This window comes from Puntigrus tetrazona, chromosome 7 (assembly GCF_018831695.1).
Source record: "Puntigrus tetrazona isolate hp1 chromosome 7, ASM1883169v1, whole genome shotgun sequence".
NCBI lineage: Eukaryota > Metazoa > Chordata > Actinopteri > Cypriniformes > Cyprinidae > Puntigrus > Puntigrus tetrazona.
Genome location: NC_056705.1, coordinates 34,669,544 through 34,686,285, shown reverse-complemented (window position 1 = coordinate 34,686,285; position 16,742 = coordinate 34,669,544). Strand labels below are relative to the sequence as shown.

General features: G+C 36.0%; 1 protein-coding gene across 7 annotated transcripts in view; it reads left to right on the top strand.

The window, feature by feature from the left end:
- camk2d1 (calcium/calmodulin-dependent protein kinase (CaM kinase) II delta 1) overlaps positions 1-16,742 on the top strand; it is a 71,133-nt gene that overhangs the window by 29,959 nt on the left and 24,432 nt on the right. For 4 of the 7 annotated variants that reach the window (XM_043243624.1, XM_043243626.1, XM_043243622.1 and 1 more), the window contains exons 6-13: positions 4,684-4,756; positions 8,908-9,010; positions 10,210-10,293; positions 10,874-10,968; positions 14,190-14,312; positions 14,700-14,783; positions 15,134-15,176; positions 15,774-15,808. In XM_043243624.1, coding sequence (XP_043099559.1) covers positions 4,684-4,756; positions 8,908-9,010; positions 10,210-10,293; positions 10,874-10,968; positions 14,190-14,312; positions 14,700-14,783; positions 15,134-15,176; positions 15,774-15,808 — 640 coding nt within the window. Of the gene's footprint in view, positions 1-2,686; positions 2,760-4,683; positions 4,757-8,907; positions 9,011-10,209; positions 10,294-10,873; positions 10,969-14,189; positions 14,313-14,699; positions 14,784-15,133; positions 15,177-15,773; positions 15,809-16,742 lie in introns of all 7 variants that reach the window. The other 3 variants (XM_043243623.1, XM_043243629.1, XM_043243627.1) reach the window with 1 other exon arrangement.

Genomic DNA, 16,742 nt, shown 5'->3' with positions numbered 1-16,742 from the left:
GCACCAATCACCTCCCACCAAACGAGGGAGCCATCACCAGAATACAACTCCAGGGTTTTCTTTACACCTCAATCTCATTCCCTCATTAGACTACTTATATAGCCCAGATTTGGATTTTTAATGTTTCAGATTTGTTTGTTTGAGCTGCGTTACAGTTAACGATAATGGCTGCTGTCTGTGTACTGACCCTGTTATCCTGTTAAATCCCCTCCACATGGTTTTTAGTTGCTGTTCAGAGACCTACAGCTCTAATAACACACAGAGCAGAGGAATTAATAATTGAATTATATTCAATTATATGTATGCTTTTAAACACTTAAAAAATCTTGCCCTATAGACCTGCATTGTAAGTGCATTATTGTAAACACGTTTTTAGCTTACAGTATTTTCACAAACTAACCATAAAATCAAACTATTTTCTGTGAAAGCCAGAACATTCCACACATACCAATCACTCGTAATTCACACAACAGAAAAAAAAAAAATATATTAGTTGTCTGTGTGTGCATGATATGGGATTTTTTCTCAGTCAGTTATGGGGGCAATCATATCTGTAACCTTATCACAGAAACAAATTTTGTAACATTTTATAGCATTTAAACCCAACTGTGACAACATGTAAAAAAGTATCTGTACAGCAATATGTCATTCACTGTATTTGTATTTGTATTTGTAATATCTGTCTGTAGGTTTTTTTTCGTCTTAAAATTCTAATTCTTTTCTTTCTATGCTGCTTATTTGCTAAGGGTGTTATCTTAATTTGGATTGTTTATGCATGTCTTTTTGTGTGCTTTTGTGATATTATTATCATTGCTATTATTGAAATAATAGTTCACCCTGAAATGAAAATTGTCATCCTTTACAAGCAAGACGTTATTTCAAACCTGTTTGATTTCCATATAAATTACATTGACCAAGGACTGAAGCATTCAGACTGCAAAAAGGAAACAAATGCATCATAGAAATATCATAAATGTAGTCCATATGACTCAATATCCCTGTTCATTTATAATAATACAACCACCAAGGCTTTTCATATATAGTGGCATGAACAAGTTCTGAAAACATCTGGATTTTTGAACTGTTTAATGTAACTCAAAATTATGGACAAACACAGTACTTTTCACATTTCTTTTTGTAAACATTCACAGTCCAGGCCTTCAGGCAGTAAAGCAGCACTAAGTCATGTTTCATCAACCATTCTTCCCAGTTGGGTTGAGGTTTTGGTATGGATGTGCAGTGCCATTTTTCCTTTGAATAATAAAAAAACTACTTTTTTTCTCAACTGTCCACAGAACATGTTCCCAGAAGCACAATGGAACATCCAAGTGGTCTTGAGAAAACACAACACATGCCTTAGCATTTTTGGCAGCAATGTTTTCCAACGCGTTGTCCTTAGATGAACAATATTCTTGTTCTGTACTTTTTTTCTCTGATAGCGGACATGTGAATTATGACTTCCAGAGTTTTCTGGAGGTCTTTTCTTGTTATACTGTGGTTCTTTCAGAATAGCCCATTGTGCTATTAAAGTGATCTTTGCAGGATGCCCTCTCCTAGGGAGATTAACAATAGTCTCAAATTTTCCACATTTTTAGACACGGTATCTTACTGTGTATTCAGCAGTCACCTTTAGCAATGCCTTTTTTGTGCTCTTTGTGTATCTCTGTAATCCCTTTTTCAAGGTCCTGTAAAAGCTTTTGGGATCAAGGCATGGTTCACAATAAGGGATGTCAAACTCACTTTCTGGAGAGCCATAGCCCTGCAGAGCTTAGCTCCAACTCTAATTAAACACACCTCAACCAGCAAATCTGGGTCTTCAGAATTAAGCTGGACATACACTCTGCAATTTCAATAGCGTTTTTTCTGTTAAATACCAACTCTCAGGCCCTATCCACATTAACACAGGTATTTTCACAACTGCAGCTTTTACTTTGCAGTTTAGCCATTCGTCCACAGGCAAACACAGCACTTGGTCACTGAAACCAAACCCTTTTGAAAACTCCTGCCAAGATGAGTTGTGAAGGTAAAGACAGAGCTTAACTCTGCAGGACTGTGGCCTTCCCTGATCTAAGCTTGACACACATTTACTATCCCATCCTTCTTGATTTGTCAGTAGAGGCTTTGCATGCCCTTTTTAAAAGACACAACACCTGTGCAACCTATATTCTCAACTTCATCTGCATAATCACCAATTTTTAGGAGAAATCAATGCAGAAATTCAGATATATTCAAAGGGTTCTTTGAAACTTCTTTCTGCCACTATATAAGACGTGAATTTTTTTTTGTTTGTTCCGACAAATCAATTCACGAAACCAGTCAGAATCTGAATGACAGATGATCTAGACTGTGTTTCTGAAATGCATCATAAGCTCAAGTAAGATAACAGTGGTAACAGTGGTCTATACAAAAGTGATTTGCAACTGCTTGAGGTTAAGCTAAAAACGACAAAATATTTATTTCTGGGTGAAATATTGATGTAAACCTATCTCTTAGAATTATAAGCAAAAAATTACACAATTTCCCACAACCTAGACCTCACTGGAGTACAGTATTTGCTCCTGCCCAAGCTAAATTTGCTTTCTGTTTGCATTGTTTGTTTGCCAGCTACATTTATTTTCTGACTGTGCTTGCTGAACTGTTCAATCTCTCTTCCTTGGCTTCCTCGCTGTGTCTCTCTTTCTCGCAGTCATTGCATACAGCAGATTCTAGAGAGTGTTAATCATTGTCACCTAAATGGCATTGTACATCGAGACTTGAAGGTTAGTATAATGCTGCAAGGTTCATTAGACAAACAATAACCCATGGGCTCCCAATGCGGAAGCGTTCTCTGCTCCACCCAACCTGGTCCCTCAAAACACAGCTAGACACCAATATGTGTGTGTGGCAGTGGGCTGAAGGGCAATAACACAACTGAGCAACTGATTACTTCAGAGCAAAGGTCGTGCATGTAGCGCCTCAGAAATGTGCATAGTCGGGGCTGTGCATTTGACTCTATAGGACTGTCTTTTTGTGTGTGTGTGTGTTGATGGCGACTGTGCCCTTTTTGATTAAAATGCAAAACGGGTATCAGAACCCATAACTGTGATTTTAGGGGGTCAAACACACAGTCACCCAAGCAAACACCACTTCTGGATTGAGATTCAGAGAGCAAGACAAGATAGCATACAAATGTTTCAAAACGAAAGTGTATTACTTCACAGTAGGGCTGGGCAATAAAGCATCTGGTCATCGCCATAGTCTGGCTGTGTAGATAAACGTGAAGAAGACAACTGTTCAAACTTGAACTCACAACTTACATTTCACTGAGACAGGACAATGAACTGACCAAAACAGATAATACTTATACCAGAATTAAACGAGGGGTTGATTAACAAAGGACAGGTGAATGGTACAAACCAATGAAACACATAGGGAAATCGAATGAAAGAAAAAAAAGGGCAAACAGAAAGTGAAGACATTAGGTGTGTTCGACCGATCAGTGTATAACATCAAGTATCAAGTATCAAGTGTTTGACAGTGGCTGCAGCGCCGCTTCCAAGTCGAATACAAATAATAGGTTTGATCAACTTTAGCAGGGAATGGATCTTTATAGGTTTTTATCTAAATATTAAATATCTCCCCCTTTTGATTTACAAACCAGTTGACTCTTTCCAAAACTGCCTTTCATAGTTACTGTTGCCATGTCTGGAAAGTGACATGTCAACATACAAAATAAAACAAAATTTACATTTCTGGTTAGCTTTTTTTTTTTTTTTTTAAGAATTAAGAATTTTTAAGAAACCTGCTCCAGAGAGCTCTGGACCATAGACTGGGGTGAAGGTTCATCTTTCATGACCCTAAGCAGATATCCAAGATAATAAAGGAGTGGCTACAGTACAAAATGTCCTTGAGTGGCTTTTTTTTTTTTGCAAAGATTTTAAACAAACGTCTTTCACGTTGCCATTATGGGATATGCTTTGTACAATTGAGGAAAATTTACGAATGTAATCCAGTTTAGAATAAAGTTGTAACATAAAATGTGGAAAAAGTGAGGCTGTAAATCCTGCACTCTCCTGGCTGATTTGATCATGTCCGACAAATTAGCAAATGTGGTGTTATGATTGGTTGGATCATTTGTCAATCAAGCAAAGGGGTCAGTTGTTGTTTTGAATCAGTTCTGTTGAACTGTTCTCTTCAATGAATTAAACAATCGCCATGTTTAATAAAAGATGTATGTAGATAATGTTGTTAATGCAGTGTTTCCCAGTCCGGTTCTTGTGAAATCACACCAACACCATCAATCACTCTACCCAATTGCATGAACGCATTAACTCATTAGTAGACTCCCAGACCTGAAATAGGTCAAAAAGAGAGGAAATTGGTGTGCATCCAGGTACAACGTTGGGAAATACTGTATTAATATCACACACAAAGAAATGAATACCTAAATTTACTAGGAATTTACAGTATGCTGCATTTCTCCAGTTGTTAATCACCCAGCTCTACTGCAAAGTGTCACTAATAATCATGCAACACTGAAGTTTTAATTAATGAGAAGACCATTTGGGTTCATCAAATTTTAATTAGTAAGAAGACCATTTGGGTTCATCACCTCTGAGCCCTTGCTCCCTTACTCTCAATGCTGTGCACAGATAGTGAGTGTGTGCTTGTCACTAACCCACACCCCCTGGTGTTTGCATGCAGTCATTGCATTCAGCAGATCCTTGAGGCTGTTCTCCACTGTCACCAGATGGGAGTGGTCCATCGTGACCTGAAGGTGAGTAGAGACGAAGAGGGTCCTAAACACCAAGTCTTTGTCCTCTTATACAGATCCAGGGTTTATGATATTGCAGTTCAAATCATTTACGATTATACAAGTGCTTAGTAGCATATGAAGACTGTGTTTGTCTTGGAGTTGGGAATCAAGTGATCAGCGGTATGAATTAAAAAAAATGAAGCCTACACAGGTTTAGATGGGAATGGTGTTTTCTGTCCATCTTTAAACCAAATCCAACACAAGCTCTTGTCAGTGCTAATTTGCCAATCAAATGAGCCAGGTGCAACCAGCAGATTGTTTTCCCTCCTCTTATTATCTTCACCTGAATTTGCATCAGCCTGGATTCTGCTCAGTGATTGGCTGCTGCCATACAGTTACCATGGTGAACAGTGACTAGCACCATAAAAAAAGAAAACAGAACAAAACAAAAACAGTAGACACAAAAGTACTATATACTGTATATTAAAAAGTGCTTTGTGCGACATATGCTATATTCTTCATATGTGATTATTACAAACAAGCAGCAATTTAGGGAAGTAAAATATTCTCAGGTTGAAAAATCAAAGCTTATAGAGCTGCATTTCTCTCCTGCTAGCAACCCTCAATAATATATCATGAAATAGTTCACTCAAAAACTTGTGTACTCATCCTCATGTCATTCTAAAAGATCTGAATGTACAGACTGATACAGATTGTCAAGTTCTAAAAGTGTTGTATTAATATACTAAATTGGCACATAGAGATTGGCTACAAGATAAATATTTGAATATGAACAAGCACAAATGAAATATAATAGTTGTGAAGGTGTTGTTGGCCTACAGTAGGCACAACCCAGCAACAAGCGTTACATTCTCTTCCGTGTTATTCAAAGTTTTTTTTAATCCTTACCAAGCATGAATCAAACAGTATACAGTGTTTTTCCTACCCTGTTTAGGAATGCCACTTAAAAGCTCGTTAGCAAAAAGGAGGTCTACCATGCCTTGTTATGACTTGCCCGACAATCTAAAGTATGAGCTGTTGGATGTTTGCTCTCAGAAAGTTGCGTAATTGAATTTTATCGGAGTATATATGGTTTGTATTGAGCACCTAAAAAGATTGTATAACAGCCATTTGCAAAAAAGCAATAACGTATAACCACGAGAACAAGTTATTAGTCATGTAGGGCAGATCTTATGGAATGGGGAAGGTTGTACTATGCTAATATGCAGGGCAACAAAAGAACACTTGCAATAATGTACTACCGAATTCTGCTGTTCAAATGATCCTTAGGGGAATCATAGATCTGCTCTCTAATCTACTCTATTTGTCATTATCTCTCTCATGCGTACGCTTCTCTAACAAAGGACAACATCCAGCTATTCTTTATTTTATCTTGACACCTCTGTAATTAGCTCTGGCAGTCCTCACGCTTTTTTCCCCCTTGCTTTTGGTATTTGATGCTGATATTTGAGTATAATACATGTAGCTCCTGTCTCGGTAAAATAACAGCACTTCTTAGGTGTGGTGTTTGTGAAATCAAGACTAGTTTCTAGTTTGCTAGGACTAAAATCCATTTTGGTCACCTACAATTGATCCAGTTACAAATATACTGAAGTAAAGGAGGCGAATGGCTCTCAGAATCAGGAGGGTGCCTCTGAAGGTCTGCCATGCTGTACAGTTTAGATCCAACCCTAATCAAACATAACCAGGGCCTTTAGGATTGCTTGGGGGGAAAAAAAACAGCAAGGGTATCTCAGGGAGGTTGCCCTCCTGGGGCTTGTGTTCTAGCTGAATAAATTTACGGTTGTAGGATTGGTTTTTAAGTTGGCAACACCAAATCAGTCTGTTCAATCTTTGTTCGCACCATGACACTGATCCTCAACTCTGTCTGTAAACTTTGATCTTGAGTTAAAGAATAACTATGGAGCAAATGTGCATCAAAGATGTTGTAGCTCAGTGGGATATTTTCCTGGTTAAATCAGTAGCAAACAATCACATGCTGTGAAACATAATGAAACTGCAAGAAAGTATTGTAAGAAAGTCACCATGACTGACTTCTCTCTTCCGCCAAAGATGTATATATTGTTAAGAAAAATATGAATCATTTGAACCCGGCAAGAAGGAAAGAGCTGTCCTCAAAAGCTTATTTTATTATATATTATCTGTATTTATTCTGATTTAAACTAAATATCTAATATTATTTTATTTTTTATTTGTTAATTTATTAATTTATTTTAAACTCAAATTGCTCATGTGCAATGGACTGAGAGTATAATTTTAAAATTAATATTTAAATACTAAAATTATTATAATAATCATTACGATTTAGTCTTTAAAATTCTTTTACTTTTAGGCAGGGCTGAGGAGTAACAGAATACATGTAACATTGTAACGTATTTAAAATAGAAAATATGAGAAAGCCAAGCGCATAATTGTTACCAAAAAAAAGATGTTTTTCTATATTTATGTATAGTTAAGCAATATCAATCGAGAAAGAAGAATGCTGTTTAGACCAGTATCCACTCGATTGCAAATGTGATGCTGATTTTATGCAATCTATGACAAAAAAATGATATTAATGACTTGATTTGCAAACAAATGATTCCATATAAACGCTGATTTATTTACACTAAACACAAATCTGGTATGATGGGATTGGCATCATAATAAAAGAAGCCTATTTGAGACACGTGGTGATGAGATTTGACATCAAAGTCAATTTTAAGTTTCTAAAATTAAGTAATCTAGCAAAATACGTCACAAATATTTTTTAAAGCATGTATTTTGTAATCTGTAACAAATACATTTTAAAAGTAAACTCCCCAGCCCTGCCTTTTAAGTGAAAACTCGATTTATTGGTTAGATATAGCGCTTTGCTTATAGCTGATCCAGATTTGGTTTGGGTTAACCATGGCGCTCTCTGCCAATCATCTACCATCATGTCAAGGCAACACATTCTCACTCCCAACCCGACAGCATCAGATGAGCAGAGTGCTGCATTGCTTCATGGCTGTCAATAATAAACTTTTGGTTACGTGATGGACATGGGAATATATGATGAAGTGATATATTACAGTTTTAATAAATAACTGTTAAGTGTTTTAAGTTGTTGAGAAGTGGGTAGGTTTAGGGTAGGGTTGGGGGTAGGGTTGTTTGTAAGTACGGAAAAGCAATGACTGCATGACAGTTTCAGTTGTACTAGCATGTTAGCACCTTGATCTCCCCAAGGCATAAAAAACTAACTGCACCTGACAATATTGTGTCCTTTCTTAATATTCTCAAGAAAAGTCTTGACTCCTCCTTCTAGACTCCCCTGACTTAAGAGTCTTAATCAGTGTATACTGTATCAGCTGTAAACTATACTAATATATATATATATATGCATTTATGTCAGTATTGCATATTACAATTACATTATTACAAGGCTCATATGAACAGGGTTGTCTGAAGATTTTCAGTATGTGTTTATGGTTTATAATTCATTATTTTTCTTTCTTTCTTTCTACATTTATAACAAAATAACAACAAAATTGTCACGTGCAGAGCTGAATATTATCTAAATATTTCCTTCAGTCTTAATGGGTTATGCAGAGATTGCTAGTGACCTATTGAATTTTATGTACAAATCATGCTTTTTGCAAAGAAATGTAAATACCATTTACATGCATATTAAAACATTTACGAGAAAGATGCAATTTTGTTGTTTTAACAATTATATCACAGTTACAACATTGTTGCTTGTGTGATTTATTCATTTTAAACGAGTTTTAAATTAACTTTTGTTGCTCAGTCAAAACATTGTTGAAGTCTGGTCACACAGATCTTCGTGAAACGCTGCATAACCCTGGAGGCTGTACTGATGTTTCTGAAAGACTTGGTTCAAAATATGTTTTATAAGAGCTTGTCTATTTACAGAAAATCATTGCATTGGGTTTTGTTTCTGAAAAAAACACAAACAATAAGTTTAAATCCATTTTATAAATCTAAGGGGGAAAATCATCATCTTTTTTTCCTAGTGCATGGTATCCATACACATTTTCTTAAAACTGTACGTTTTGACCCAAGTCTTTTAAGAGATATCAGTTCATTGAAGATGATTGAGGTCAACACAGACCATTTGTGTATATTTTCTCGATATATTTTAAAGCTTTTGTTTTGTTTGTTACCCGAAGCCAGAGAATCTTCTCTTGGCCAGCAAACTGAAGGGCGCAGCGGTGAAACTGGCTGATTTTGGGCTGGCTATCGAGGTGCAGGGAGACCAACAAGCATGGTTTGGTTAGTTTTCAACAAATGGCTTAACAGCACTGGTTTAAAATGTCATGCGTCACCCTGGACCACAAAAGCTGTCATTTAAAATTGAGATTCTCATACATTCTCATACGTTAAATAAGCTTTAATTGATGCATAGTTTGGTAGGATAGGAGAATATTCAGCCAAGATACAACTAATTGCAAATCAGGAATCTAAGGGCGCCAAAAAATCGAAACACTGAGAAAATCACCTTCAAAGTAAGTCCAAATGAAGTTCTTAGCTATGCTTATTACTTATCCAAAATGATTTTTGTATATTTACAGCAGGGGTTTATACAAAACATCTACATGGAACGTGATCTTTACTTGATATCCTTACGATTAAAAGAAAAATCTGTTATTGTGACACATGCAATGCGTTTTTGGCTTTTGCTGCAAATATACCTGCGCTGCTTCTGATTGCGTTTGTGGTCCAGGGTCACGTATACTAGTACTGTGATCACAAAACACAACGTGCAGGGGCATAATCAGAGAATGTTAAAATGCTTACTTTCCAAACCAAAAAAATAGTGGAGAAAACAGTCCACTTCTATTTAATAATCTCGTCTTCCTGTAATGATTATGTTGAAAATAAACTCAGACAGGCAGGTTTTCCTGCTTTTCTCTCCTGGTGTTGTTGGAGATGCTGATCAAATTTAAATCACTTTTATTACCGTCAAATTATGTATAATAAAAAGTATAATTTTAGTACTTTTATGATCATTCAAACACTTTTAGTCATTAGTTATTACTAATTTAAATATCATTTGCCTCTTCGCTAAAAATTGCTTTAATTACAGAAAGGATGATGATGGCTATTATTATTATTGTTGTTGTTATTATCATCATCAACATCATCATTAAGTTTTATGTGGGGGTTGTGTGATTAGTCTTACTTTTGGACAAACCCTGATGGTGGTACTGTTTAATTACAACGATCTCAAGGGCTTTACACTCAGCTCCAGTTTTCCTCTTTGGCCGCTCTCTCATTACGGGCTTTTTGCCTCTGGGGCTCGATGGGACGTCAGGGACTGAAGTTATTTTAAAATTAGGCTGCAATCCAGAGGCGAAAATGCCTTAAGTAAATTCTTAAGAGAGAATTTAGGGGGGAGCTCATTTTGTAGACTGTTTAAAGAAGGAAAATTCTCAGTTAGGTTTAATTGAGGTCTGCGCTATATTTTGTAGGGTTTGCTGGAACTCCGGGTTATCTGTCTCCTGAGGTGCTGAGGAAGGAGCCTTACGGCAAACCAGTGGACATGTGGGCATGTGGTAGGTCGCTAATCACAAGCATTATGTGGATATTTTCTGTTCCGTATTAAATTGTGTTTCTGTACGCAGCGTTCATAACATCACAGATCCTTTGCTTTACAGTCCGAGCTGTACTAAGAATTGTTTCGCTAAATAAGAAATCTATTCATATAAATTATTTATATGCATCGGAATTCAGCATACTTCAGTATATGATTATAAATAGAGAGTTGCAGTTTAATTGCAGCAGTTTTATTCAGTTTAATTTTGTTGGCTCTGTGGTGATCGTAACGGGCCAGCTGTCTAAATAAAAGATTTTTTAACTTATTTGCAGATTTAAAGCTTGCCATTAGTCTCTTGCAGTGAATATTTGATAAAGTGTGAAATGAAATCCAGAATATTATTAGAGTGGATGAAATCATGAGTAACCAGTTAGCAAATTATGTTTTCTACACTTGCTGTAATAGCAAACTCATTGTTATTCTGTAATTTAATGATCTGAGACTGGAACTGTCTATCTTTTATATAATACAGTAAAATATATAGTTATAATATACTTCATTTCTTATACCTGCATACATTTGTTTTCTTTCTTAAATAGGTGTTATTCTGTACATCCTTCTTGTGGGTTACCCTCCTTTTTGGGATGAAGACCAACATCGACTTTACCAACAGATCAAAGCTGGAGCATATGATGTAAGATAGGGAGACCGTCCGTGCCATTTTCCCCAGACACATCCTGGCCAGGATTTCTATGTTGCCTAAAAAAAAATCTTTGGCTTTGTTTGCGTGTGCAAACTGACTCAAAACGCTCTCGAGGTACTTTGAATCAAAGCGATATAGAAATCGTGGTCAGGACGCGTCCCGGAAAAATGACACGTATGGTCACCCTATGTAAGATTTCTTACAGACATATAAAGTAAATTATATATATATAACGTAACCATAACGTACTTTATTCTTGAAGAGACGCTAAATACGCTTCTTTCAATACTAGATGTTGTCCTGACAACAACACAGATGTAGTAATTCAATGCAAATTATAATTTTGTATAATTTATTTTGCGCTAGTCAAATGAGAGAGAGAGAAGGAGAACATAACAGACGATGAGCAGTTCGTTGGCTTCTGTCCAGCTTGGCTCAGATGCCCAGCTATACAGGCAGGCAGATGACACTAAATTATTTTCCTATACATTGCCTCACCTGTCTTTGAGATCGCTCACGTGCATCTTTTAATGATGCAGAATAGCACAGGAAATTAACAGCAGCATCACTTTAGACAGTTTTTTTGGTTTTCAGTTCATGAAGTTCTCCCCTAGCTGATTATCCGACTCTCAAGCGATAAAGATAGGAAACATGCAGTGGCTCTTTAAATCTAGGAATGAAAATCACTGTTCAGTGAGGTATCCAAGCAGTCTAAGGTCTGGGAATCTGTGTACAGGATCTGTCTTTACTAGTTTCCCTCTCCTGGAGTGGGACACAGTGACACCAGAGGCCAAAGATCAGATCAACAAGATGCTGACTATAAAGAAGCCAAACGCATCACAGCAGCTGAGGCCCTCAAAGACCCCTGGATCTGTGTATGTCTACTCACTTTCTCACACGCACCCAAGTGAGCCTCTTAAAGAGGACATAAATTGTTTGGATTTCTAATAAGGGTACAGGTACAGACAAGCATTATGGCGCGCACACGCAAACATTTTTGTTATCTACACAATATAATACAATGATTTAGTAAAAATTCTAATTGTTTTAGCTCTTCGCACGGGAAAACGCGCTCTATGCACAATTACTAAAATGTTACTAAACTGTTTAATGAATATTCCCGACAGTGACCCCTGTTCTTTTCTTTAACTGATTCTAAATAATGTGCAGGTTTTTTTTCTCATTGATTTCAAGAATAGATCTAAAACTGTTTTTGATTCATTCTTCACCTGTCTGTATCATAGCAACGTTCCACGGTGGCATCCATGATGCACAGACAGGAAACAGTGGAATGCCTGAAGAAATTCAATGCCAGGAGGAAGCTTAAAGTAAGAAACTTAAACACACAGTAATCTAAATGCACAAACACGCAGTTGAAAATATAATTAATGCTGGCTAAGGGTAACCGCATAGAAGCACTTTTGGGCATTATAAATTGATTTGTATCTTTATAAGAGTTGGATGGAGAGGAAAGAGTTGAATTCTTATGAAAGCTTATAAAGATAATTGTTATATTCGAATAATGTGCATTGTATACCAAAGATCAGTAAGGTTTGTTTTTGTTTTTATATTCACATAATTTAAAACTCTTAACTAGTTAATCTTTATCCACTAGCATTGACTAATAATTGGCGCTTGATTAAGTTGATCTTTGCCTTTTGTTCTTTCTAAACTGATTCAGGGCGCTATCCTTACTACAATGCTTGCTACACGGAACTTCTCAAGTAAGAATATCTCTTTAGTTTACGTTGTATTTGCTTTTCAAAAGTTTTTTGAATCATGCCAAAAATTTGAGTTATGCTATTTTCATATTTTCTCATTATATATGCCATTTCAAGTAAATGCTTTATTTCAGCGTCATGTTTGTCCGTGCTATTAGCTTGTGATATCCAAAGCAAAATTGCATATTTATCATATCACGTTCAATAGCAATCTGTTGAATATCAAAAGAATCGCTCTTGTTTATTTCAGTATTATTGCACAGCCCTGTAAATCAAAGCATTTCAAAAGCTAGCATTTCACTGAATAGTAAATACACGTTTGTCTTATTACAAAATCAAGGTCTTGCTGACACAAAAAGATTTAATTTGCTTCTTAATCACATTTCATTACATTATGCAAATATTGATTATGATTCATTGGGGGGTTTGATTTTGAGTGCAAATGGATCATGAGTGCATGAAGCAGTGATTGAAAGTGTGATATTTGTGCTGTTTTACCCACTCGACTTTAAACGCCAATATCTCTCCCGGGCCTGTCCTTTTTCATCCCACTTTATGTTCACAATTAATCTTTTCATTTCACTCAACAGGCAAGCTGTCCATACAAGAAACCTGATGGTGTTAAGGTAGGTTACTGTATTAAACTTTGAAACATACTATGTGACGTGCTCAAAAGGAGGATGAGGAAAAAATATCAAGAATATTAAAGGAATACATACCACAAAATAAAAAGTCTAATCATCAAAACTGTACTTTCAAGTACGGTCCGATCTTCTGTCTTTACTGCGAAGATGATAGGCAGGCTAGCAAACAACTACCATAGATTGAAAGCGAAACAAACTTTCTTTAATCCACTTCGGGATGAAATAAACAATATACAGGCAGGCAGACGGGCAGAATGACAGGACATAATCACACGCACAATTTTTCCCTTTAATTAGGTGACAACTGAAAACACAGGACTTAAGTACACAGGAAATTTAGTTGTAACTTAACACGAATCATAGCTGATGTGTGTATGATATAATTAACATTGAGGACAAGGAGGGCACAGGAGCACATGAGCACGAGACGAAAGTTCTAAACAAAGTCCGGAGAACGTGACACAAATGGTGAGAGAGAAGGAGAACATAACAGACGATGAGCAGTTCGTTGGCTTCTGTCCAGCTTGGCTCAGATGCCCAGCTATTCAGTATATGTGGATGACACTAAATTATTTTCCTATACATTGCCTCACCTGTCTTCTGAAAGGCTCACGTGCATCTTTTTAATGATGCAGAATAGCACATCGTAAAGCAGCAGCATCACTTTAGACAGTTTTTTTCGTTTTCAGTTCATGAAGTTCTCCCCTAGCTGATTATCCGACTCTCAAGCGATAAAGATAGGAAACATGCAGTGGCTCTTTAAATCTAGGAATGAAAATCACTGTTCAGTGAGGTATCCAAGCAGTCTAAGGTCTGTTGAATCTGTGCGTGTGCTGTCTTTACCTAGTTTCCCTCTCCTGAGTGGGACACAGTGACACCAGAGGCCAAAGATCTGATCAACAAGATGCTGACTATAAACCCTGCCAAACGCATCACAGCAGCTGAGGCCCTCAAACACCCCTGGATCTGTGTATGTCTACTCACTTTCTCACACGCACCCAAGTGAGCCTCTTAAAGAGGACATAAATTGTTTGGATTTCTAATATTGTTTTTTATGTTTTGCCCATTAAAAGGTACAGACAAGCATTATGGCGCGCACACGCAAACATTTTTGTTATCTACACAATATAATACAATGATTTAGTAAAAATTCTAATTGTTTTAGCTCTTCGCACAAAAAATTGTCTCTATGCACAATTACTAAAATGTTACTAAACTGTTTAATGAATATTCCCGACAGTGACCCCTGTTCTTTTCTTTAACTGATTCTAAATAATGTGCAGGTTTTTTTTCTCATTGATTTCAAGAATAGATCTAAAACTGTTTTTGATTCATTCTTCACCTGTCTGTATCATAGCAACGTTCCACGGTGGCATCCATGATGCACAGACAGGAAACAGTGGAATGCCTGAAGAAATTCAATGCCAGGAGGAAGCTTAAAGTAAGAAACTTAAACACACAGTAATCTAAATGCACAAACACGCAGTTGAAAATATAATTAATGCTGGCTAATAACCACATAGAAGCACTTTTTAGCATTATAAATTGATTTGTATCTTTATAAGAGTTGGATGGAGGAAAAGAGTTGAATTCTTATGAAAGCTTATAAAGATAATTGTTATATTTCGAATAATGTGCATTGTATACCAAAAGATCAGTAAGGTTTGTTTTTGTTTTTATATTCACATAATTTAAAACTCTTAACTAGTTAATCTTTATCCACTAGCATTGACTAATAATTGACTTGATTAAGTTGATCTTTGCCTTTTTGTTCTTTCTAAACTGATTCAGGGCGCTATCCTTACTACAATGCTTGCTACACGGAACTTCTCAAGTAAGAATATCTCTTTAGTTTACGTTGTATTTGCTTTTCAAAAGTTTTTTGAATCATGCCAAAAATTTGAGTTATGCTATTTTCATATTTTCTCATTATATATGCCATTTCCAAGTAAATGCTTTATTTCAGCGTCATGTTTGTCTTTTTGTGCTATTAGCTTGTGATATCCAAAGCAAAATTGCATATTTATCATATCACGGTTCAAATAGCAATCATAACGAATATCAAAAGAATCGCTATTGTTTATTTCAGTATTATTGCACAGCCCTGTAAATCAAAGCATTTCAAAAGTAGCATTTCACTGAATAGTAAATATTTTTGTTTGTCTTATTACAAAATCAAGGTCTTGCTGACACAAAAAAGATTTAATTTGCTTCTTAATCACATTTCATTACATTATGCAAATATTTGATTATGATTCATTGAGGGGGTTTGATTTTGAGGCAAATGGATCATGAGTGCATGAAGCACAGTGATTGAAAGTGTGATATTTGTGCTGTTTTAGACTTTAAACGCCAATATCGTCTCCCGCCAACCCTGTCCTTTTTCATCCCACTTTATGTTCACAATTATTCTTTTCATTTCACTCAACAGGCAAGAATCCATACAAGAAACCTGATGGTGTTAAGGTAGGTTACTGTATTAAACTTTGAAACATACTATGTGACGTGGACAAAAAGGGTGACAAAAAATATCAAGAATATTAAAGCAATAGTTCACCCAAAAATGAAAAGTCTGTCATCACTTACTCATTTTCAAGTAGTTACAAATCTGTATGAATTTCTTTACGAACGCAAAAGAAGATATTTTGAAAAAGGTTTACTGGTTTTGGGTCACCCTTAACTACCATAGTATTTTTTTCCCTAAAAAGTAGCATGGTTACAAACTTTCTTCAAAATATCTTCCTTTGTGTTCAGAAGAACAAAGAAACTCATACAGGTTTAGAGCAATTCACGGGTAAGAATTAATGATGACAAAATTGTAATTTTTTCCCTTTAATTAGGTGACATTCTTTTCACCCGCTTGTATTTAGCAATAAATTTAGTTGTATAAATGAACATGAATCATAGTAGTATTCCCGCTGTGTGTATGAATTGATGATGCACCTGTGGACCGCCTGAGCTTTAATGAGAGAGCATGTGTATGTGCTTACGTTAGTTCTCTTTTTGGTCATGGCTTTTTTTGATTGGGTATGTAGGACTGTGTATATAATGTATATCTGTCCTATAATCCTGTAATGCTCTTTGCTTTTTTATAAACAATATAAAACATCGCTAGCTTTCAGTATTCACATTGTTAACATTTTTTACTCTCCATTTTTAAATTAAATAGATAAAACTCTTCTCACATTCCAATTCACTGTTGTCTCTCTAACTGATTGATATTAACTGACACATGGATTATGGCTTTCAAACCATGTGAAAGCAGTATTAATCTGTGCTGAATGAGTTTTGAAATAGTGTTTTAAAATTATAGGCTGTATCCAAATTGTATTCCAGTTTAGGTATAGAGTGTGTCTGAAAGTATCGAAGTAGGCTTTTGTTGGATGAACTTCAACTGTCA